This window comes from Littorina saxatilis, linkage group LG2, assembly GCF_037325665.1.
Source record: "Littorina saxatilis isolate snail1 linkage group LG2, US_GU_Lsax_2.0, whole genome shotgun sequence".
NCBI lineage: Eukaryota > Metazoa > Mollusca > Gastropoda > Littorinimorpha > Littorinidae > Littorina > Littorina saxatilis.
In genome coordinates this window covers 53,537,743-53,559,834 of record NC_090246.1, presented here as the reverse complement: position 1 = coordinate 53,559,834, position 22,092 = coordinate 53,537,743, and the positions used below count along the sequence as shown (strand labels likewise).

General features: G+C 47.2%; 2 protein-coding genes across 2 annotated transcripts in view; both read left to right on the top strand.

The window, feature by feature from the left end:
• Nucleotides 1-1,433: 1,433 nt before the first annotated feature.
• Nucleotides 1,434-18,754, top strand: LOC138953423 (serine-rich adhesin for platelets-like). The gene is made up of 23 exons (XM_070325233.1): nt 1,434-1,722; nt 4,569-4,823; nt 6,027-6,293; nt 6,622-6,885; nt 7,280-7,546; nt 8,012-8,275; nt 8,670-8,936; nt 9,265-9,528; nt 9,923-10,189; nt 10,518-10,781; nt 11,176-11,442; nt 11,771-12,034; nt 12,429-12,695; nt 13,035-13,298; nt 13,693-13,959; nt 14,288-14,551; nt 14,946-15,212; nt 15,541-15,804; nt 16,199-16,465; nt 16,794-17,057; nt 17,452-17,718; nt 18,049-18,335; nt 18,707-18,754. The coding sequence occupies exons 1-23, from the start codon at nt 1,434-1,436 to the stop codon at nt 18,752-18,754; spliced, it is 5,925 nt and encodes a 1,974-aa protein (XP_070181334.1).
• A 171-nt stretch (nt 18,755-18,925) lies between these two features.
• The window catches only part of LOC138953416 (serine-rich adhesin for platelets-like), a 41,705-nt gene continuing 38,538 nt past the window's right edge, over nt 18,926-22,092 (top strand). Inside the window, exons 1-6 of the mRNA XM_070325222.1 lie at nt 18,926-18,968; nt 19,302-19,565; nt 19,960-20,226; nt 20,555-20,818; nt 21,213-21,479; nt 21,808-22,071. Of these exons, the coding sequence (XP_070181323.1) occupies nt 18,926-18,968; nt 19,302-19,565; nt 19,960-20,226; nt 20,555-20,818; nt 21,213-21,479; nt 21,808-22,071 (1,369 nt within the window). The remainder of the gene's footprint in view (nt 18,969-19,301; nt 19,566-19,959; nt 20,227-20,554; nt 20,819-21,212; nt 21,480-21,807; nt 22,072-22,092) is intronic.

The window sequence follows — 22,092 nt, the reverse complement described above, 5'->3', positions numbered from 1 at the left end:
ACTTATCTTTATGTAACGGTTTTACATCTGACCAAACTTAAGGGCACTTACTTTTCTTTGTGCAACTGTAAACCTGTGACTGTATGATCGGCAGTTGCAGTTCGTGCTACCCAACGTTCTGTAACAATTTGTGTGACAGTTTGTATATGTTCTCGTTTTGAGCTTCAGTTCTTGCGGATCAAATGTACCTAAACACAAAAAGTAGTAATGCTTGAGTGTGTGTGTGTGTGTGTGTGTGTGTGTGTGTGTGTGTGTGTGTGTGTGTGTGTGTGTGTGTGTGAGTGTGTGTGTGTGTGTGTGTATGTGTGTGTGTGTGAAGAATGCGTTTATATGAAATTTACAAACACATGATACTGAGTGGATTTTCTCATTGTCAGGCTCTACTACCTGCATGGTTTTTCTTGTCGCTTCTTGGTTGTGATGATCAAATTAGAATACACTCAAATGGAGATAAAACAAGTCGCGTAGGGCGAAATTACTACATTTAGTCAAGCTGTGGAACTCACAGAATGAAACTGAACGTAGTCCGCCGCTAGTGCAAAAGGCAGTGAAAGTGACGAGCCTGTTTGGCGCGGTAGCGGTTGCGCTGTGCTTCATAGCACGCTTTACTGTACCTCTCTTCGTTTTAACTTTCTGAGCGTGTTTTTAATCCAAACATATCATATCTATATGTTTTTGGAATCAGGAACCGACAAGGAATAAAATGAAATAGTTTTTAAAACGATTTCGGAAATTTAATTTTAATCATAATTTTAATTTTTTTAATTTTCAGAGCTTGTTTTTAATCCGAATATAACATATTTATATGTTTTTGGAATCAGAACATGATGAAGAATAAAATAAAAGTAATTTTGGATCGTTTAAAAAAAAATTTTAATTACAATTTTCAGATTTTTAATGACCAAAGTCATTAATTAATTTGTAAGCCTCCATGCTGAAATGCAATACCAAAGTCCGGCCTTCGTCGAAGATTGCTTGGCCAAAATTTCAATCAATTTGATTGAAAATTGAGGGTGTGACAGTGCTGCCTCAACTTTTTACAAAAAGCCGGATATGACGTCATAAAAGACATTTATCGAAAAAATGAAAACAATATATGGGGATATCATACCCAGGAACTCTCATGTAAAATTTCATAAAGATCGGTACAGTAGTTTACTCTGAATCGCTCTACACACACACGCACAGACACACACAGACACACACACACACACACACACACACACACACACACACACACACACACACACACACACACACATACACCACGACCCTCGTCTCGATTCCCCCTCTATGTTAAAACATTTAGTAAAAACTTGACTAAATGTAAAAAAGTGTGACCCCTTCCCCCGTAAAAAAAACTCACAACAAAACAACAGCAGCAACAACAACAACAACAACAACAACCAACTATACACCAACCAACTAATCTGATGACTCTTGACGTTCAACCAGCCGTCCCAGCCACCCCTACTGTCAGCTCTTCCAATGGCGGCACGTCCACCTCGTTCGGCGTGTCCGTGACCTTGACCTGTACCGTGTCACCCAGCACAGGGTTGACCTACTCCTGGAAGAAGGATGGCAGCGTTTTGAGCGGAGAGGCCTCCAGCACGCTGGTGATCAATGCAGATGCCACTACAGATTCTGGGTCCTATGTCTGCGTCGTCACCGACTCTGACCCATCATCCACAGATAGTGCTGGGTTCGCCCTCACTGTACTAGGTCAGTGGGTTACGGAGGTGGATCTTTTTGTTGTGTGTGTGTCTTGATGGCTGTTGTGTTCTTTTGTCGAAATGGCTCTCTCTGTGTCCTTTTGTCTTTTTATCTGCCTGTCTGTCGGTTTGTCTTTCTCTCTTTGTTTTTCTCTGTTTGTCTGAAAAGCAGGTGATTGGAGCAGCTGTTCTGACGTGAAGTCTGTTGATGAGTGTCTGCCTGTCTGTCTGTCTGATCTTCACACTTACGCACTGATGAAGTCAGAGGTTGCATGAAACAGTTCTTATTTGCAGCCCTGAAAGTCCAACCAATGGTGTAGTCGCCTTTGTCAATACTATGTTAAATAAGTTGGGTCTATCATATTTATGGACAACTCAGAGTCTTGCCGTCTCAGGTTTTAAAAACGTTGTAAAACAAAGGCTAAGAGATCAATTCCTGCAGGAATGGAACACTGACGTGAATGCCAACAGCTTGTGTTTTAATTACAGAATATATAACAAGAGGCGAAGCCTTCAAGGCTCACGTAAGAAATCGACAAACAGTAACACAAACGCAATCACTCCGTCACACATACACACACACAGTAAGCATAGGTGACACAGTGCAAGAGTGCGAGACACTAGATCTGTCTGTCTGTATGTAGCCTACTTACGGGGACACGACTGCCAGATGGCCAGATCGAAAACTGCGCTTTCGACAGCGCTTCCTCGCGCAGACACTGGAAACACGCTGTGCAGATTAACCTGTAGAAAATCTCCTTTGGTATCTTCTTTATCTATTTTTCTGGAGCTACGAAACCGAACATTGTGAAATCGTCTTCTCCGAATCGGCGAACTGCAGCTCGGTGATAACGGTATCTATACCACAATCCTTCACGTCTTCTTCTGCGTTCGTGGGCTGAAACTCCCACGTACACTCGAGGTTTTTGCACGAATGGAATTTTACGTGCATGACCGTTTTTTACCACGCCATTTAGGCAGCCATACGCCGTTTTCGAAGGAAGCATGCAGGGTATTTTCGTGTTTCTATAACCCACCGAACTCTGACATGGATTACAGGATCTTTTTCGTGCGCACTTGGTCTTGTGCTTGCGTGTACACACGGGGGTGTTCGGACACCGAGGAGAGTCTGCACACAAAGTTGACTCTGAGAAATAAATCTCTCGCCGAACGTGGGGACGAACTCACGCTGACAGCGGCCAACTGGATACAAATCCAGCGCGCTACCGACTGAGCTACATCCCCGCCCCACCTGTCCTTCGCGTGATCTGACCTAAGTCTACATACCACACACGACACAAACCAGTCAGCTGTTTTTACCCCCCCAAAACCCCCCACCACCCGTTTTCTTTGGATACACACTTTAACTACATACGTGCCGACAAAATGTTGATCATTGCTTCAATACTTTGAAGCTGTTGCTTGAATAATAACCAGGTAAAATTAATATTTCGGTGTTCAGTCAAATGTTAAAGTTTCTACCACAGACATACATACATACGCACGCACGCACGCACGCACAGACAGACAAAAGTTAGCATCGCATAGGCTACACTTACGTGAGCCAAAAAGGATTTTTGTCTGGAAAGGTATTTGCTTTGGTTGCCCAGGAAATTCCAAGTTAAATTAGCAAAATTTAGAACAAGCAATCAAAAGTTGCCAATACATCAGCACATATGTGTTAATGCTCCTAGAAATGAAAGATTGTGTGATATGGGAGATAAAAATGAATTAGGTGATGAGTTTCACTATTTGTTCATTTGTACCGACGAAAGTATAGTGTCTGAAAGAAGAAAATTAATTAGTTCTTATTACCGATCTCACCCAAATTGTTTAAAATATGAACAGTTAATGAATTGTAAATCTAAGATAAAACTAATGAAGCTAGCAAGATTTGTAGCCCATGTTATGATTTTAGTATGTTAGTGTTACATCTAGTTTCTTTATTGGTATGTATATGTATGTAATACATGCTTTTGTTTTGTTTTGTGTTTTTACAAAAGATGCATGGCATAATGGTATTGCCAATTTATTTCGGCTGTATATTATCGTTGTCCGCTTAATGTATTCATATTATCTGTCTGATTTCTTACCTGATTTTGTTAAACCTATTTTACTTTTCTTTTTGTTTGTATGTATGGAAGTGTATATTGCCAATTTATTTTGGTTGTAGCCTATAGTATTGTTGTATTTGTCCGCTCAATTTGCATACATATATTAACTGTCTGATTTATTACCTTTTTTTTGTTAAAGTTATATCTTTGTTTCAAAGCCCTCTGGGCCCAAAACAATAAAATACTTGACTTGACTTGACTTGCTACTGATTCCGAAAATTTACTTGCCAGAGAGCAAACTTTACTAGCCAAACCAACAATTTGTTTCAGCAACTTTACTCGCATTTGGCGAATAGATGAACATTTCTACTCGCCAGTTACATGTTTCTCCTCGCCATGGCGAGTAAAATACTCGCCACGTTCATGCCTGATTTGCAACAGTAATCAACAGGCTGGTTGACACCGACCTGCCATTTTCTTTGATATTTCAGATGTCAGTCGGTAAAACACCGGCCAAACACGGTGAAGGTCAATTACGATGTTCCGAAGATGAATTTAAATGCAATAATGTATTTAGTCTTACTGGTTGACTCGGCGTTTTGTTTTGTTTTTGCTCTTGCTTTGTTTGTTTGTTTGTTTGTTTGTTTGTTTGTTTGTTCTCTTTTTAGTAATTTTCTTCCCGGTTACCTATATGTCCATCTGTTTTTCTTTATTTCTTATAACTCTTTCATTTTGCTAGGCTTTTTGCTCTCAAATCGTACCGGTTTATAAAACACTGGACACAAATCACTCTCGGTTTCAGCTACACCTGCCGCACCCACCATCACCCATGCTCAGGTGGTCGACGGAGACAGTGTGACCTTGACTTGCGTGACTTCTTCATCAGGGACCTTCACCTATGAGTTCTTCGCCAACTCAGTGTCCCAGGGAGCTGCCTCCTCTTCCACCAGTCTCAGTCTGGGCACGGTCACTTTTGGGAATGAAAGCATCACGTACACCTGTACTGCTATTAACGGCGCCGACACATCTCCCGCGTCTGCAGGTTTTCAGCTGACAGGTAAGTGTCAATGCGGTATTTGTCTTTTAGTAAGCGTCTTCGAGTTTACCCCACCTCCCCCCCAAAAAAAACCACACACAATTATCGTTATCTTCCAACGTTTATTCATACTTTTAATTCTTTTCTGACTAAAAATATCAATTTGAACTTGTTTTCAATCTTCATACTCACACACACTACACACACACACACACACACACACACACACGCACGCACGCACGCACGCACGCAGGCAGGCACGCACACACAGACGCACACACACACACACACACACACACACACACACCCACACTCGCACGCACGCACGCACGTACATATAAGGCTAAACAATTAAAACTTCACACTCTTACAATGTGTTTTATGACAACCACTTACTTTAAACATCCGTTCGGGACTTGTCAAATGTCAAGGTTACAGAGGGGTTAACTTTGTGTTAAACGAAGATCAAAGAAATATGAAACATATTCCCAAACATTTGTAAAGCTGAAGTTTTAACTTTCAAGACACGATCAAAGTGTGGTGGATCTTTGTAAGATTTCAAAGTCACAGCATTCATCTTCGAGACTAATTGTTCAATCTTTTCCTTTTCTAATTTTCTTCAGATATTATGTCTTTACCTTGATGAGTGGTTTTAGAAGCTCTGTCAAAAGTATTAAAAAAAAACTGCTTTTTTTCAAAAATTTATTTTGTACCTGTGATATCTACACAAGAAACAAAATATGTTCATGAATATGAAAAAAATACTCTGTTACTAGATCTGGGGGCCTGTTTAGAATAAAATAAAACACACTTCAAAGTTCTATCTGTACTATATTCTGGAAGATAAATATGTCCCACAAACTGCATGTTTTACCCTAAAAAGTCGCAAAAAACGTCAATTGTGACCAACAAGTCCTTCAAATATTACTTTATAGGCCTAAACACTTTTTCTATTTTTTTTTTTTATAGAGGACCTTTAAATAAAAAAGTCAAAGAAACAAAACTTAATATCCGTGCCATCTCTTTGAGAAAATAATTTCTAAGAAGTTTTCAAACGTCTGTCAAAAAAGTCAAAAATGAAGTAATGTGTTCATTTGACCAAGTGGTAAAAGGCTAAAGTTATATGTTGGTCATGTTTAATACACCATTAAGACGGCAGGAGACAGTGAAGCGTTTATGTGTAATGTTAGTGTAAATATGAGGTGGGTTTTGATTTGTGTGCAGTTGTACCCCAAACGCCCAGCATCACCAGCAGTCCATCGGGTGATGTGACGGATGCGTCTTCTTTCACCTTGACTTGCGTGACGGCGTCGACTGGCCTGTCAACGGAGACGTACGTGTGGAACATTGGAGGCACTGACCAGAGCTCACAGTCCAGCAATACTCTGACCCAGACAGCAGGCATCAACAATGTTCAAGCCTACAGCTGTAAGGTGTCAGGGGATGGAGGCACCGACTATTCCGCCGTCAGCACCACCTTCACACCGTCAGGTGAGTGCATGGGCAGGCATCCCATGTAGAGCCAAGAGCCTGAGCTTGCTTGGTGTTGGCTGTGATAAAGACAGTGTTTGAAAAATGAGGCTTGGCGTTTGAAAGTGTCAACTGTTGTGGTTACGAAAGGAGAACGTACAAGCCAGGTATGAAGTAGAGGCAAGAGGGCGAGGTGTTGTTATCCGTGTGGGACTTGCCGAGGCAGCATAAAAAGTGCAGATACAGTTAGTCGTATTTTTGTTGATAAGAAAGCAGTTGTCTGAAAATAGAGTGACACGTATAAGAACGGTAAGTTAACGAAGGAAGTGCACTTTTTCTCTGGTTTCAGTGAAGGCACAGACGCCGACTGTCAGTGGCACTTCCAGTTTGACGGACGGAGACACGACGACTCTGACGTGCTCTTCGGCTTCGTCACCTCTGTCTGGCGCCAGCTATGAGTGGTACGCGGATGGAATCGCGGTCAGTGGTGCCAGCAGCAGCACTTACACCACGCCGGTCGTCAGCATGAGTGACGACGGCAAAGTGTACACGTGTAAAGTGGTCTTCAACGCTGTGACGTCGGACATCAGCAGCACCAGTGTGACACTGACCGGTGAGTACGAGTGGCTAGTCTTGGGCCGTGTTTTCCTTTACATGGCTCTTATGGCAAGGACGAAGATGTGGTATTCAAGCAGTGTTGGTTTTAGTGTTTTAGGCACTGTGCCCGAAGACGTTTTAGATAGTGTGTGAAAACACTGGCATAATTTGGTGTTGTGTTTTGCGTTGATGTTGGTTTAAACTGGAAGAGGGTGACATTGGTGTGCGGAAAGAACCATGTCGGTTTGATTTCCTTTGTAGTCGGTGGGTTTTGGTTAAAGAAGGCAAGTGGTAGACGGTTATGTGTGTTGTGATGGCGATGTTTGATGAGACCTCAAGACGGCTGGAGAGAGTATCGCGTATGTGAGTATGTTGGTGTGAATATGAGGTGGGTTTTGATTTGTGTGCAGTTGTACCCCAAACGCCCAGCATCACCAGCAGTCCATCGGGTGATGTGACGGATGCGTCTTCTTTCACCTTGACTTGCGTGACGGCGTCTACTGGCCTGTCAACGGAGACGTACGTGTGGAACATTGGAGGCACTGACCAGAGCTCACAGTCCAGCAATACTCTGACCCAGACAGCAGGCATCAACAATGTTCAAGCCTACAGCTGTAAGGTGTCAGGGGATGGAGGCACCGACTATTCCGCCGTCAGCACCACCTTCACACCGTCAGGTGAGTGCATGGGCAGGCATCCCATGTAGAGCCAAGAGCCTGAGCTTGCTTGGTGTTGGCTGTGATAAAGACTGTGCTTGCCCTTGAGTTGCTGAAAAATTCTGAGATGACTTATAATGTAATTTAATGGAGGATGTAATTTGGATGCTACAAAGAACCGACGCGCTCACAAGAGCCTGAGCTTGCTTGGTGTTGGCTGTGATAAAGACAGTGTTTGAGAAATGAGGCTTGGCGTTTGAAAGTGTCAACTGTTGTGGTTATGAAAGGAGAACGTACAAGCCAGGTATGAAGTAGAGGCAAGAGGGCGAGGTGTTGTTATCCGTGTGGGACTTGCCGAGGCAGCATAAAAAGTGCAGATACAGTTAGTCGTAATTTTGTTGATAAGAAAGCAGTTGTCTAAAAATAGAGTGACACGCATAAGAACAGTAAGTGAACAAAGGAAGTGCACCTTTTCTCTGGTTTCAGTGAAGGCACAGACGCCGACTGTCAGTGGCACTTCCAGTTTGACGGACGGAGACACGACGACTCTGACGTGCTCTTCGGCTTCGTCACCTCTGTCTGGCGCCAGCTATGAGTGGTACGCGGATGAAATCGCGGTCAATGGTGCCAGCAGCAGCACTTACACCACGCCGGTCGTCAGCATGAGTGACAACGGCAAAGTGTACACGTGTAAAGTGGTCTTCAACGCTGTGACGTCGGACATCAGCAGCACCAGTGTGACACTGACCGGTGAGTACGAGTGGCTAGTCTTGGGCCGTGTTTTCCTTTACATGGCTCTTATGGCAAGGACGAAGATGTGGTATTCAAGCAGTGTTGATTCTAGTGTTTTAGGCACTGTGCCCGAAGACGTTTTAGATAGTGTGTGAAAACACTGGCATAATTTGGTGTCGTGTTTTGTGTTGATGTTGGCTTAAACTGGAAGAGGGTGACATTCATGTGCGGAAAGAACCATGTCGGTTTGATTTCCTTTGTAGTCGGTGGGTTTTGGTTAAAGAAGGCAAGTAGTAGACGGTTATGTGTGTTGTGATGGCGATGTTTGATGAGACCTCAAGACGGCTGGAGAGAGTATCGCGTATGTGAGTATGTTGGTGTGAATATGAGGTGGGTTTTGATTTGTGTGCAGTTGTACCCCAAACGCCCAGCATCACCAGCAGTCCATCGGGTGATGTGACGGATGCGTCTTCTTTCACCTTGACTTGCGTGACGGCGTCTACTGGCCTGTCAACGGAGACGTACGTGTGGAACATTGGAGGCACTGACCAGAGCTCACAGTCCAGCAATACTCTGACCCAGACAGCAGACATCAACAATGTTCAAGCCTACAGCTGTAAGGTGTCAGGGGATGGAGGCACCGACTATTCCGCCGTCAGCACCACCTTCACACCGTCAGGTGAGTGCATGGGCAGGCATCCCATGTAGAGCCAAGAGCCTGAGCTTGCTTGGTGTTGGCTGTGATAAAGACAGTGTTTGAGAAATGAGGCTTGGCGTTTGAAAGTGTCAACTGTTGTGGTTATGAAAGGAGAACGTACAAGCCAGGTATGAAGTAGAGGCAAGAGGGCGAGGTGTTGTTATCCGTGTGGGACTTGCCGAGGCAGCATAAAAGGTGCAGAGACAGTTAGTCGTATTTTTGTTGATAAGAAAGCAGTTGTCTAAAAATAGAGTGACACGTATAAGAACGGTAAGTTAACGAAGGAAGTGCACTTTTTGTCTGGTTTCAGTGAAGGCACAGACGCCGACTGTCAGTGGCACTTCCAGTTTGACGGACGGAGACACGACGACTCTGACGTGCTCTTCGGCTTCGTCACCTCTGTCTGGCGCCAGCTATGAGTGGTACGCGAATGGAATCGCGGTCAGTGGTGCCAGCAGCAGCGCTTACACCACGCCGGTCGTCAGCATGAGTGACGACGGCAAAGTGTACACGTGTAAAGTGGTCTTCAACGCTGTGACGTCGGACATCAGTAGCACCAGTGTGACACTGACCGGTGAGTACGAGTGGCTAGTCTTGGTCCGTGTTTTCCTTTACATGGCTCTTATGGCAAGGACGAAGATGTGGTATTCAAGCAGTGTTGGTTTTAGTGTTTTAGGCACTGTGCCCGAAGACGTTTTAGATAGTGTGTGAAAACACCGGCATAATTTGGTGTTGTGTTTTGTGTTGATGTTGGCTTAAACTGGAAGAGGGTGACATTGGTGTGCGGAAAGAACCATGTCGGTTTGATTTCCTTTGTAGTCGGTGGGTTTTGATTAAAGAAGGCAAGTGGTAGACGGTTATGTGTGTTGTGATGGCGATGTTTGATACGGCCTCAAGACGGCTGGAGAGAGTATCGCGTATGTGAGTATGTTGGTGTGAATATGAGGTGGGTTTTGATTTGTGTGCAGTTGTACCCCAAACGCCCAGCATCACCAGCAGTCCATCGGGTGATGTGACGGATGCGTCTTCTTTCACCTTGACTTGCGTGACGGCGTCTACTGGCCTGTCAACGGAGACGTACGTGTGGAACATTGGAGGCACTGACCAGAGCTCACAGTCCAGCAATACTCTGACCCAGACAGCAGACATCAACAATGTTCAAGCCTACAGCTGTAAGGTGTCAGGGGATGGAGGCACCGACTATTCCGCCGTCAGCACCACCTTCACACCGTCAGGTGAGTGCATGGGCAGGCATCCCATGTAGAGCCAAGAGCCTGAGCTTGCTTGGTGTTGGCTGTGATAAAGACAGTGTTTGAGAAATGAGGCTTGGCGTTTGAAAGTGTCAACTGTTGTGGTTATGAAAGGAGAACGTATAAGCCAGGTATGAAGTAGAGGCAAGAGGGCGAGGTGTTGTTATCCGTGTGGGACTTGCCGAGGCAGCATAAAAAGTGCAGATACAGTTAGTCGTATTTTTGTTGATAAGAAAGCAGTTGTCTAAAAATAGAGTGACACGTATAAGAACGGTAAGTTAACGAAGGAAGTGCACTTTTTGTCTGGTTTCAGTGAAGGCACAGACGCCGACTGTCAGTGGCACTTCCAGTTTGACGGACGGAGACACGACGACTCTGACGTGCTCTTCGGCTTCGTCACCTCTGTCTGGGGCCAGCTATGAGTGGTACGCGAATGGAATCGCGGTCAGTGGTGCCAGCAGCAGCACTTACACCACGCCGGTCGTCAGCATGAGTGACGACGGCAAAGTGTACACGTGTAAAGTGGTCTTCAACGTTGTGACGTCGGACATCAGCAGCACCAGTGTGACACTGACCGGTGAGTACGAGTGGCTAGTCTTGGTTCGTGTTTTCCTTTACATGGCTCTTATGGCAAGGACGAAGATGTGGTATTCAAGCAGTGTTGGTTTTAGTGTTTTAGGCACTGTGCCCGAAGACGTTTTAGATAGTGTGTGAAAACACTGGCATAATTTGGTGTTGTGTTTTGTGTTGATGTTGGCTTAAACTGGAAGAGGGTGACATTGGTGTGCGGAAAGAACCATGTCGGTTTGATTTCCTTTGTAGTCGGTGGGTTTTGGTTAAAGAAGGCAAGTGGTAGACGGTTATGTGTGTTGTGATGGCGATGTTTGATACGGCCTCAAGACGGCTGGAGAGAGTATCGCGTATGTGAGTATGTTGGTGTGAATATGAGGTGGGTTTTGATTTGTGTGCAGTTGTACCCCAAACGCCCAGCATCACCAGCAGTCCATCGGGTGATGTGACGGATGCGTCTTCTTTCACCTTGACTTGCGTGACGGCGTCGACTGGCCTGTCAACGGAGACGTACGTGTGGAACATTGGAGGCACTGACCAGAGCTCACAGTCCAGCAATACTCTGACCCAGACAGCAGGCATCAACAATGTTCAAGCCTACAGCTGTAAGGTGTCAGGGGATGGAGGCACCGACTATTCCGCCGTCAGCACCACCTTCACACCGTCAGGTGAGTGCATGGGCAGGCATCCCATGTAGAGCCAAGAGCCTGAGCTTGCTTGGTGTTGGCTGTGATAAAGACAGTGTTTGAGAAATGAGGCTTGGCGTTTGAAAGTGTCAACTGTTGTGGTTATGAAAGGAGAACGTAGAAGCTAGGTATGAAGTAGAGTCTAGAGGGCGAGGTGTTGTTATCCGTGTGGGACTTGCCGAGGCAGCATAAAAAGTGCAGATACAGTTAGTCGTATTTTTGTTGATAAGAAAGCAGTTGTCTAAAAATAGAGTGACACGTATAAGAACGGTAAGTTAACGAAGGAAGTGCACTTTTTGTCTGGTTTCAGTGAAGGCACAGACGCCGACTGTCAGTGGCACTTCCAGTTTGACGGACGGAGACACGACGACTCTGACGTGCTCTTCGGCTTCGTCACCTCTGTCTGGGGCCAGCTATGAGTGGTACGCGAATGGAATCGCGGTCAGTGGTGCCAGCAGCAGCACTTACACCACGCCGGTCGTCAGCATGAGTGACGACGGCAAAGTGTACACGTGTAAAGTGGTCTTCAACGCTGTGACGTCGGACATCAGCAGCACCAGTGTGACACTGACCGGTGAGTACGAGTGGCTAGTCTTGGTCCGTGTTTTCCTTTACATGGCTCTTATGGCAAGGACGAAGATGTGGTATTCAAACAGTGTTGGTTTTAGTGTTTTAGGCACTGTGCCCGAAGACGTTTTAGATAGTGTGTGAAAACACTGGCATAATTTGGTGTTGTGTTTTGTGTTGATGTTGGCTTAAACTGGAAGAGGGTGACATTGGTGTGCGGAAAGAACCATGTCGGTTTGATTTCCTTTGTAGTCGGTGGGTTTTGGTTAAAGAAGGCAAGTGGTAGACGGTTATGTGTGTTGTGATGGCGATGTTTGATACGGCCTCAAGACGGCTGGAGAGAGTATCGCGTATGTGAGTATGTTGGTGTGAATATGAGGTGGGTTTTGATTTGTGTGCAGTTGTACCCCAAACGCCCAGCATCACCAGCAGTCCATCGGGTGATGTGACGGATGCGTCTTCTTTCACCTTGACTTGCGTGACGGCGTCGACTGGCCTGTCAACGGAGACGTACGTGTGGAACATTGGAGGCACTGACCAGAGCTCACAGTCCAGCAATACTCTGACCCAGACAGCAGGCATCAACAATGTTCAAGCCTACAGCTGTAAGGTGTCAGGGGATGGAGGCACCGACTATTCCGCCGTCAGCACCACCTTCACACCGTCAGGTGAGTGCATGGGCAGGCATCCCATGTAGAGCCAAGAGCCTGAGCTTGCTTGGTGTTGGCTGTGATAAAGACAGTGTTTGAGAAATGAGGCTTGGCGTTTGAAAGTGTCAACTGTTGTGGTTATGAAAGGAGAACATACAAGCCAGGTATGAAGTAGAGGCAAGAGACAGCGTTGAAGACCACTTTACACGTGTACACTTTGCCGTCGTCACTTATGCTGAAGACCGGCGTGGTGTAAAGTCGTATTTTTGTTGATAAGAAAGCAGTTGTCTAAAAATAGAGTGACACGTATAAGAACGGTAAGTTAACGAAGGAAGTGCACTTTTTGTCTGGTTTCAGTGAAGGCACAGACGCCGACTGTCAGTGGCACTTCCAGTTTGACGGACGGAGACACGACGACTCTGACGTGCTCTTCGGCTTCGTCACCTCTGTCTGGGGCCAGCTATGAGTGGTACGCGAATGGAATCGCGGTCAGTGGTGCCAGCAGCAGCACTTACACCACGCCGGTCGTCAGCATGAGTGACGACGGCAAAGTGTACACGTGTAAAGTGGTCTTCAACGCTGTGACGTCGGACATCAGCAGCACCAGTGTGACACTGACCGGTGAGTACGAGTGGCTAGTCTTGGTCCGTGTTTTCCTTTACATGGCTCTTATGGCAAGGACGAAGATGTGGTATTCAAACAGTGTTGGTTTTAGTGTTTTAGGCACTGTGCCCGAAGACGTTTTAGATAGTGTGTGAAAACACTGGCATAATTTGGTGTTGTGTTTTGTGTTGATGTTGGCTTAAACTGGAAGAGGGTGACATTGGTGTGCGGAAAGAACCATGTCGGTTTGATTTCCTTTGTAGTCGGTGGGTTTTGATTAAAGAAGGCAAGTGGTAGACGGTTATGTGTGTTGTGATGGCGATGTTTGATACGGCCTCAAGACGGCTGGAGAGAGTATCGCGTATGTGAGTATGTTGGTGTGAATATGAGGTGGGTTTTGATTTGTGTGCAGTTGTACCCCAAACGCCCAGCATCACCAGCAGTCCATCGGGTGATGTGACGGATGCGTCTTCTTTCACCTTGACTTGCGTGACGGCGTCTACTGGCCTGTCAACGGAGACGTACGTGTGGAACATTGGAGGCACTGACCAGAGCTCACAGTCCAGCAATACTCTGACCCAGACAGCAGACATCAACAATGTTCAAGCCTACAGCTGTAAGGTGTCAGGGGATGGAGGCACCGACTATTCCGTCGTCAGCACCACCTTCACACCGTCAGGTGAGTGCATGGGCAGGCATCCCATGTAGAGCCAAGAGCCTGAGCTTGCTTGGTGTTGGCTGTGATAAAGACAGTGTTTGAGAAATGAGGCTTGGCGTTTACAAGCGTCAATTATTGTGGTTATGAAAGGAGAACGTAGAAGCTAGGTATGAAGTAGAGTCTAGAGGGCGAGGTGTTGTTATCCGTGTGGGACTTGCCGAGGCAGCATAAAACGTGCAGATACAGTTAGTCGTATTTTTGTTGATAAGAAAGCAGTTGTCTGAAAATAGAGTGACACGTATAAGAACGGTAAGTTAACGAAGGAAGTGCACTTTTTGTCTGGTTTCAGTGAAGGCACAGACGCCGACTGTCAGTGGCACTTCCAGTTTGACGGACGGAGACACGACGACTCTGACGTGCTCTTCGGCTTCGTCACCTCTGTCTGGGGCCAGCTATGAGTGGTACGCGGATGGAATCGCGGTCAGTGGTGCCAGCAGCAGCACTTACACCACGCCGGTCGTCAGCATGAGTGACGACGGCAAAGTGTACACGTGTAAAGTGGTCTTCAACGCTGTGACGTCGGACATCAGCAGCACCAGTGTGACACTGACCGGTGAGTACGAGTGGCTAGTCTTGGTTCGTGTTTTCCTTTACATGGCTCTTATGGCAAGGACGAAGATGTGGTATTCAAGCAGTGTTGGTTTTAGTGTTTTAGGCACTGTGCCCGAAGACGTTTTAGATAGTGTGTGAAAACACTGGCATAATTTGGTGTTGTGTTTTGTGTTGATGTTGGCTTAAACTGGAAGAGGGTGACATTGGTGTGCGGAAAGAACCATGTCGGTTTGATTTCCTTTGTAGTCGGTGGGTTTTGGTTAAAGAAGGCAAGTGGTAGACGGTTATGTGTGTTGTGATGGCGATGTTTGATACGGCCTCAAGACGGCTGGAGAGAGTATCGCGTATGTGAGTATGTTGGTGTGAATATGAGGTGGGTTTTGATTTGTGTGCAGTTGTACCCCAAACGCCCAGCATCACCAGCAGTCCATCGGGTGATGTGACGGATGCGTCTTCTTTCACCTTGACTTGCGTGACGGCGTCGACTGGCCTGTCAACGGAGACGTACGTGTGGAACATTGGAGGCACTGACCAGAGCTCACAGTCCAGCAATACTCTGACCCAGACAGCAGGCATCAACAATGTTCAAGCCTACAGCTGTAAGGTGTCAGGGGATGGAGGCACCGACTATTCCGCCGTCAGCACCACCTTCACACCGTCAGGTGAGTGCATGGGCAGGCATCCCATGTAGAGCCAAGAGCCTGAGCTTGCTTGGTGTTGGCTGTGATAAAGACAGTGTTTGAGAAATGAGGCTTGGCGTTTGAAAGTGTCAACTGTTGTGGTTATGAAAGGAGAACGTATAAGCCAGATATGAAGTAGAGGCAAGAGGGCGAGGTGTTGTTATCCGTGTGGGACTTGCCGAGGCAGCATAAAAAGTGCAGATACAGTTAGTCGTATTTTTGTTGATAAGAAAGCAGTTGTCTAAAAATAGAGTGACACGTATAAGAACGGTAAGTTAACGAAGGAAGTGCACTTTTTGTCTGGTTTCAGTGAAGGCACAGACGCCGACTGTCAGTGGCACTTCCAGTTTGACGGACGGAGACACGACGACTCTGACGTGCTCTTCGGCTTCGTCACCTCTGTCTGGGGCCAGCTATGAGTGGAACGCGAATGGAATCGCGGTCAGTGGTGCCAGCAGCAGCACTTACACCACGCCGGTCGTCAGCATGAGTGACGACGGCAAAGTGTACACGTGTAAAGTGGTCTTCAACGCTGTGACGTCGGACATCAGCAGCACCAGTGTGACACTGACCGGTGAGTACGAGTGGCTAGTCTTGGTTCGTGTTTTCCTTTACATGGCTCTTATGGCAAGGACGAAGATGTGGTATTCAAGCAGTGTTGGTTTTAGTGTTTTAGGCACTGTGCCCGAAGACGTTTTAGATAGTGTGTGAAAACACTGGCATAATTTGGTGTTGTGTTTTGTGTTGATGTTGGCTTAAACTGGAAGAGGGTGACATTGGTGTGCGGAAAGAACAATGTCGGTTTGATTTCCTTTGTAGTCGGTGGGTTTTGGTTAAAGAAGGCAAGTGGTAGACGGTTATGTGTGTTGTGATGGCGATGTTTGATACGGCCTCAAGACGGCTGGAGAGAGTATCGCGTATGTGAGTATGTTGGTGTGAATATGAGGTGGGTTTTGATTTGTGTGCAGTTGTACCCCAAACGCCCAGCATCACCAGCAGTCCATCGGGTGATGTGACGGATGCGTCTTCTTTCACCTTGACTTGCGTGACGGCGTCGACTGGCCTGTCAACGGAGACGTACGTGTGGAACATTGGAGGCACTGACCAGAGCTCACAGTCCAGCAATACTCTGACCCAGACAGCAGGCATCAACAATGTTCAAGCCTACAGCTGTAAGGTGTCAGGGGATGGAGGCACCGACTATTCCGCCGTCAGCACCACCTTCACACCGTCAGGTGAGTGCATGGGCAGGCATCCCATGTAGAGCCAAGAGCCTGAGCTTGCTTGGTGTTGGCTGTGATAAAGACAGTGTTTGAGAAATGAGGCTTGGCGTTTGAAAGTGTGAACTGTTGTGGTTATGAAAGGAGAACATACAAGCCAGGTATGAAGTAGAGGCAAGAGGGCGAGGTGTTGTTATCCGTGTGGGACTTGCCGAGGCAGCATAAAAAGTGCAGATACAGTTAGTCGTATTTTTGTTGATAAGAAAGCAGTTGTCTAAAAATAGAGTGACACGTATAAGAACGGTAAGTTAACGAAGGAAGTGCACTTTTTGTCTGGTTTCAGTGAAGGCACAGACGCCGACTGTCAGTGGCACTTCCAGTTTGACGGACGGAGACACGACGACTCTGACGTGCTCTTCGGCTTCGTCACCTCTGTCTGGGGCCAGCTATGAGTGGTACGCGAATGGAATCGCGGTCAGTGGTGCCAGCAGCAGCACTTACACCACGCCGGTCGTCAGCATGAGTGACGACGGCAAAGTGTACACGTGTAAAGTGGTCTTCAACGCTGTGACGTCGGACATCAGCAGCACCAGTGTGACACTGACCGGTGAGTACGAGTGGCTAGTCTTGGTCCGTGTTTTCCTTTACATGGCTCTTATGGCAAGGACGAAGATGTGGTATTCAAACAGTGTTGGTTTTAGTGTTTTAGGCACTGTGCCCGAAGACGTTTTAGATAGTGTGTGAAAACACTGGCATAATTTGGTGTTGTGTTTTGTGTTGATGTTGGCTTAAACTGGAAGAGGGTGACATTGGTGTGCGGAAAGAACCATGTCGGTTTGATTTCCTTTGTAGTCGGTGGGTTTTGGTTAAAGAAGGCAAGTGGTAGACGGTTATGTGTGTTGTGATGGCGATGTTTGATACGGCCTCAAGACGGCTGGAGAGAGTATCGCGTATGTGAGTATGTTGGTGTGAATATGAGGTGGGTTTTGATTTGTGTGCAGTTGTACCCCAAACGCCCAGCATCACCAGCAGTCCATCGGGTGATGTGACGGATGCGTCTTCTTTCACCTTGACTTGCGTGACGGCGTCGACTGGCCTGTCAACGGAGACGTACGTGTGGAACATTGGAGGCACTGACCAGAGCTCACAGTCCAGCAATACTCTGACCCAGACAGCAGGCATCAACAATGTTCAAGCCTACAGCTGTAAGGTGTCAGGGGATGGAGGCACCGACTATTCCGCCGTCAGCACCACCTTCACACCGTCAGGTGAGTCCATGGGCAGGCATCCCATGTAGAGCCAAGAGCCTGAGCTTGCTTGGTGTTGGCTGTGATAAAGACAGTGTTTGAGAAATGAGGCTTGGCGTTTGAAAGTGTCAACTGTTGTGGTTATGAAAGGAGAACGTACAAGCCAGGTATGAAGTATAGAGGCAAGAGGGCGAGGTGTTGTTATCCGTGTGGGACTTGCCGAGGCAGCATAAAAAGTGCAGATACAGTTATTCGTATTTTTCTTGATAAGAAAGCAGTTGTCTAAAAATAGAGTGACACGTATAAGAACGGTAAGTTAACGAAGGAAGTGCACTTTTTGTCTGGTTTCAGTGAAGGCACAGACGCCGACTGTCAGTGGCACTTCCAGTTTGACGGACGGAGACACGACGACTCTGACGTGCTCTTCGGCTTCGTCACCTCTGTCTGGCGCCAGCTATGAGTGGTACGCGAATGGAATCGCGGTCAGTGGTGCCAGCAGCAGCACTTACACCACGCCGGTCTTCAGCATGAGTGACGACGGCAAAGTGTACACGTGTAAAGTGGTCTTCAACGCTGTGACGTCGGACATCAGCAGCACCAGTGTGACACTGACCGGTGAGTACGAGTGGCTAGTCTTGGTTCGTGTTTTCCTTTACATGGCTCTTATGGCAATGACGAAGATGTGGTATTCAAACAGTGTTGGTTTTAGTGTTTTAGGCACTGTGCCCGAAGACGTTTTAGATAGTGTGTGAAAACACTGGCATAATTTGGTGTTGTGTTTTGTGTTGATGTTGGCTTAAACTGGAAGAGGGTGACATTGGTGTGCGGAAAGAACCATGTCGGTTTGATTTCCTTTGTAGTCGGTGGGTTTTGGTTAAAGAAGGCAAGTGGTAGACGGTTATGTGTGTTGTGATGGCGATGTTTGATACGGCCTCAAGACGGCTGGAGAGAGTATCGCGTATGGGAGTATGTTGGTGTGAATATGAGGTGGGTTTTGATTTGTGTGCAGTTGTACCCCAAACGCCCAGCATCACCAGCAGTCCATCGGGTGATGTGACGGATGCGTCTTCTTTCACCTTGACTTGCGTGACGGCGTCGACTGGCCTGTCAACGGAGACGTACGTGTGGAACATTGGAGGCACTGACCAGAGCTCACAGTCCAGCAATACTCTGACCCAGACAGCAGGCATCAACAATGTTCAAGCCTACAGCTGTAAGGTGTCAGGGGATGGAGGCACCGACTATTCCGCCGTCAGCACCACCTTCACACCGTCAGGTGAGTCCATGGGCAGGCATCCCATGTAGAGCCAAGAGCCTGAGCTTGCTTGGTGTTGGCTGTGATAAAGACAGTGTTTGAGAAATGAGGCTTGGCGTTTGAAAGTGTCAACTGTTGTGGTTATGAAAGGAGAACGTACAAGCCAGGTATGAAGTAGAGGCAAGAGGGCGAGGTGTTGTTATCCGTGTGGGACTTGCCGAGGCAGCATAAAAAGTGCAGATACAGTTAGTCGTATTTTTGTTGATAAGAAAGCAGTTGTCTAAAAATAGAGTGACACGTATAAGAACGGTAAGTTAACGAAGGAAGTGCACTTTTTGTCTGGTTTCAGTGAAGGCACAGACGCCGACTGTCAGTGGCACTTCCAGTTTGACGGACGGAGACACGACGACTCTGACGTGCTCTTCGGCTTCGTCACCTCTGTCTGGCGCCAGCTATGAGTGGTACGCGAATGGAATCGCGGTCAGTGGTGCCAGCAGCAGCACTTACACCACGCCGGTCGTCAGCATGAGTGACGACGGCAAAGTGTACACGTGTAAAGTGGTCTTCAACGCTGTGACGTCGGACATCAGCAGCACCAGTGTGACACTGACCGGTGAGTACGAGTGGCTAGTCTTGGTCCGTGTTTTCCTTTACATGGTTCTTATGGCAAGGACGAAGACGTGGTATTCAAACAGTGTTGGTTTTAGTGTTTTAGGCACTGTGCCCGAAGACGTTTTAGATAGTGTGTGAAAACACTGGCATAATTTGGTGTTGTGTTTTGTGTTGATGTTGGCTTAAACTGGAAGAGGGTGACATTGGTGTGCGGAAAGAACCATGTCGGTTTGATTTCCTTTGTAGTCGGTGGGTTTTGGTTAAAGAAGGCAAGTGGTAGACGGTTATGTGTGTTGTGATGGCGATGTTTGATACGGCCTCAAGACGGCTGGAGAGAGTATCGCGTATGTGAGTATGTTGGTGTGAATATGAGGTGGGTTTTGATTTGTGTGCAGTTGTACCCCAAACGCCCAGCATCACCAGCAGTCCATCGGGTGATGTGACGGATGCGTCTTCTTTCACCTTGACTTGCGTGACGGCGTCGACTGGCCTGTCAACGGAGACGTACGTGTGGAACATTGGAGGCACTGACCAGAGCTCACAGTCCAGCAATACTCTGACCCAGACAGCAGGCATCAACAATGTTCAAGCCTACAGCTGTAAGGTGTCAGGGGATGGAGGCACCGACTATTCCGCCGTCAGCACCACCTTCACACCGTCAGGTGAGTGCATGGGCAGGCATCCCATGTAGAGCCAAGAGCCTGAGCTTGCTTGGTGTTGGCTGTGATAAAGACAGTGTTTGAGAAATGAGGCGTGGCGTTTGAAAGTGTCAACTGTTGTGGTTATGAAAGGAGAACATACAAGCCAGGTATGAAGTAGAGGCAAGAGGGCGAGGTGTTGTTATCCGTGTGGGACTTGCCGAGGCAGCATAAAAAGTGCAGATACAGTTAGTCGTATTTTTGTTGATAAGAAAGCAGTTGTCTAAAAATAGAGTGACACGTATAAGAACGGTAAGTTAACGAAGGAAGTGCACTTTTTGTCTGGTTTCAGTGAAGGCACAGACGCCGACTGTCAGTGGCACTTCCAGTTTGACGGACGGAGACACGACGACTCTGACGTGCTCTTCGGCTTCGTCACCTCTGTCTGGGGCCAGCTATGAGTGGTACGCGAATGGAATCGCGGTCAGTGGTGCCAGCAGCAGCACTTACACCACGCCGGTCGTCAGCATGAGTGACGACGGCAAAGTGTACACGTGTAAAGTGGTCTTCAACGCTGTGACGTCGGACATCAGCAGCACCAGTGTGACACTGACCGGTGAGTACGAGTGGCTAGTCTTGGTCCGTGTTTTCCTTTACATGGCTCTTATGGCAAGGACGAAGATGTGGTATTCAAACAGTGTTGGTTTTAGTGTTTTAGGCACTGTGCCCGAAGACGTTTTAGATAGTTTGTGAAAACACTGGCATAATTTGGTGTTGTGTTTTGTGTTGATGTTGGCTTAAACTGGAAGAGGGTGACATTGGTGTGCGGAAAGAACCATGTCGGTTTGATTTCCTTTGTAGTCGGTGGGTTTTGGTTAAAGAAGGCAAGTGGTAGACGGTTATGTGTGTTGTGATGGCGATGTTTGATACGGCCTCAAGACGGCTGGAGAGAGTATCGCGTATGTGAGTATGTTGGTGTGAATATGAGGTGGGTTTTGATTTGTGTGCAGTTGTACCCCAAACGCCCAGCATCACCAGCAGTCCATCGGGTGATGTGACGGATGCGTCTTCTTTCACCTTGACTTGCGTGACGGCGTCGACTGGCCTGTCAACGGAGACGTACGTGTGGAACATTGGAGGCACTGACCAGAGCTCACAGTCCAGCAATACTCTGACCCAGACAGCAGGCATCAACAATGTTCAAGCCTACAGCTGTAAGGTGTCAGGGGATGGAGGCACCGACTATTCCGCCGTCAGCACCACCTTCACACCGTCAGGTGAGTCCATGGGCAGGCATCCCATGTAGAGCCAAGAGCCTGAGCTTGCTTGGTGTTGGCTGTGATAAAGACAGTGTTTGAGAAATGAGGCTTGGCGTTTGAAAGTGTCAACTGTTGTGGTTATGAAAGGAGAACGTACAAGCCAGGTATGAAGTAGAGGCAAGAGGGCGAGGTGTTGTTATCCGTGTGGGACTTGCCGAGGCAGCATAAAAAGTGCAGATACAGTTAGTCGTATTTTTGTTGATAAGAAAGCAGTTGTCTGAAAATAGAGTGACACGTATAAGAACGGTAAGTTAACGAAGGAAGTGCACTTTTTGTCTGGTTTCAGTGAAGGCACAGACGCCGACTGTCAGTGGCACTTCCAGTTTGACGGACGGAGACACGACGACTCTGACGTGCTCTTCGGCTTCGTCACCTCTGTCTGGCGCCAGCTATGAGTGGTACGCGAATGGAATCGCGGTCAGTGGTGCCAGCAGCAGCACTTACACCACGCCGGTCGTCAGCATGAGTGACGACGGCAAAGTGTACACGTGTAAAGTGGTCTTCAACGCTGTGACGTCGGACATCAGCAGCACCAGTGTGACACTGACCGGTGAGTACGAGTGGCTAGTCT

What these genes read in the sequence shown, in the direction of transcription:
- LOC138953423 (XM_070325233.1), top strand. Translation starts at nt 1,434, where the DNA reads ATGACTCTTGACGTTCAACCAGCCGTCCCAGCCACCCCTACTGTCAGC. An exon ending in CACCACCTTCACACCGTCAG is followed by an intron (nt 6,294 to 6,621) that starts GTGAGTGCATGG and finishes CTCTGGTTTCAG; the next exon opens with TGAAGGCACAGACGCCGACT. An exon ending in CACCACCTTCACACCGTCAG is followed by an intron (nt 17,719 to 18,048) that starts GTGAGTCCATGG and finishes GTCTGGTTTCAG; the next exon opens with TGAAGGCACAGACGCCGACT.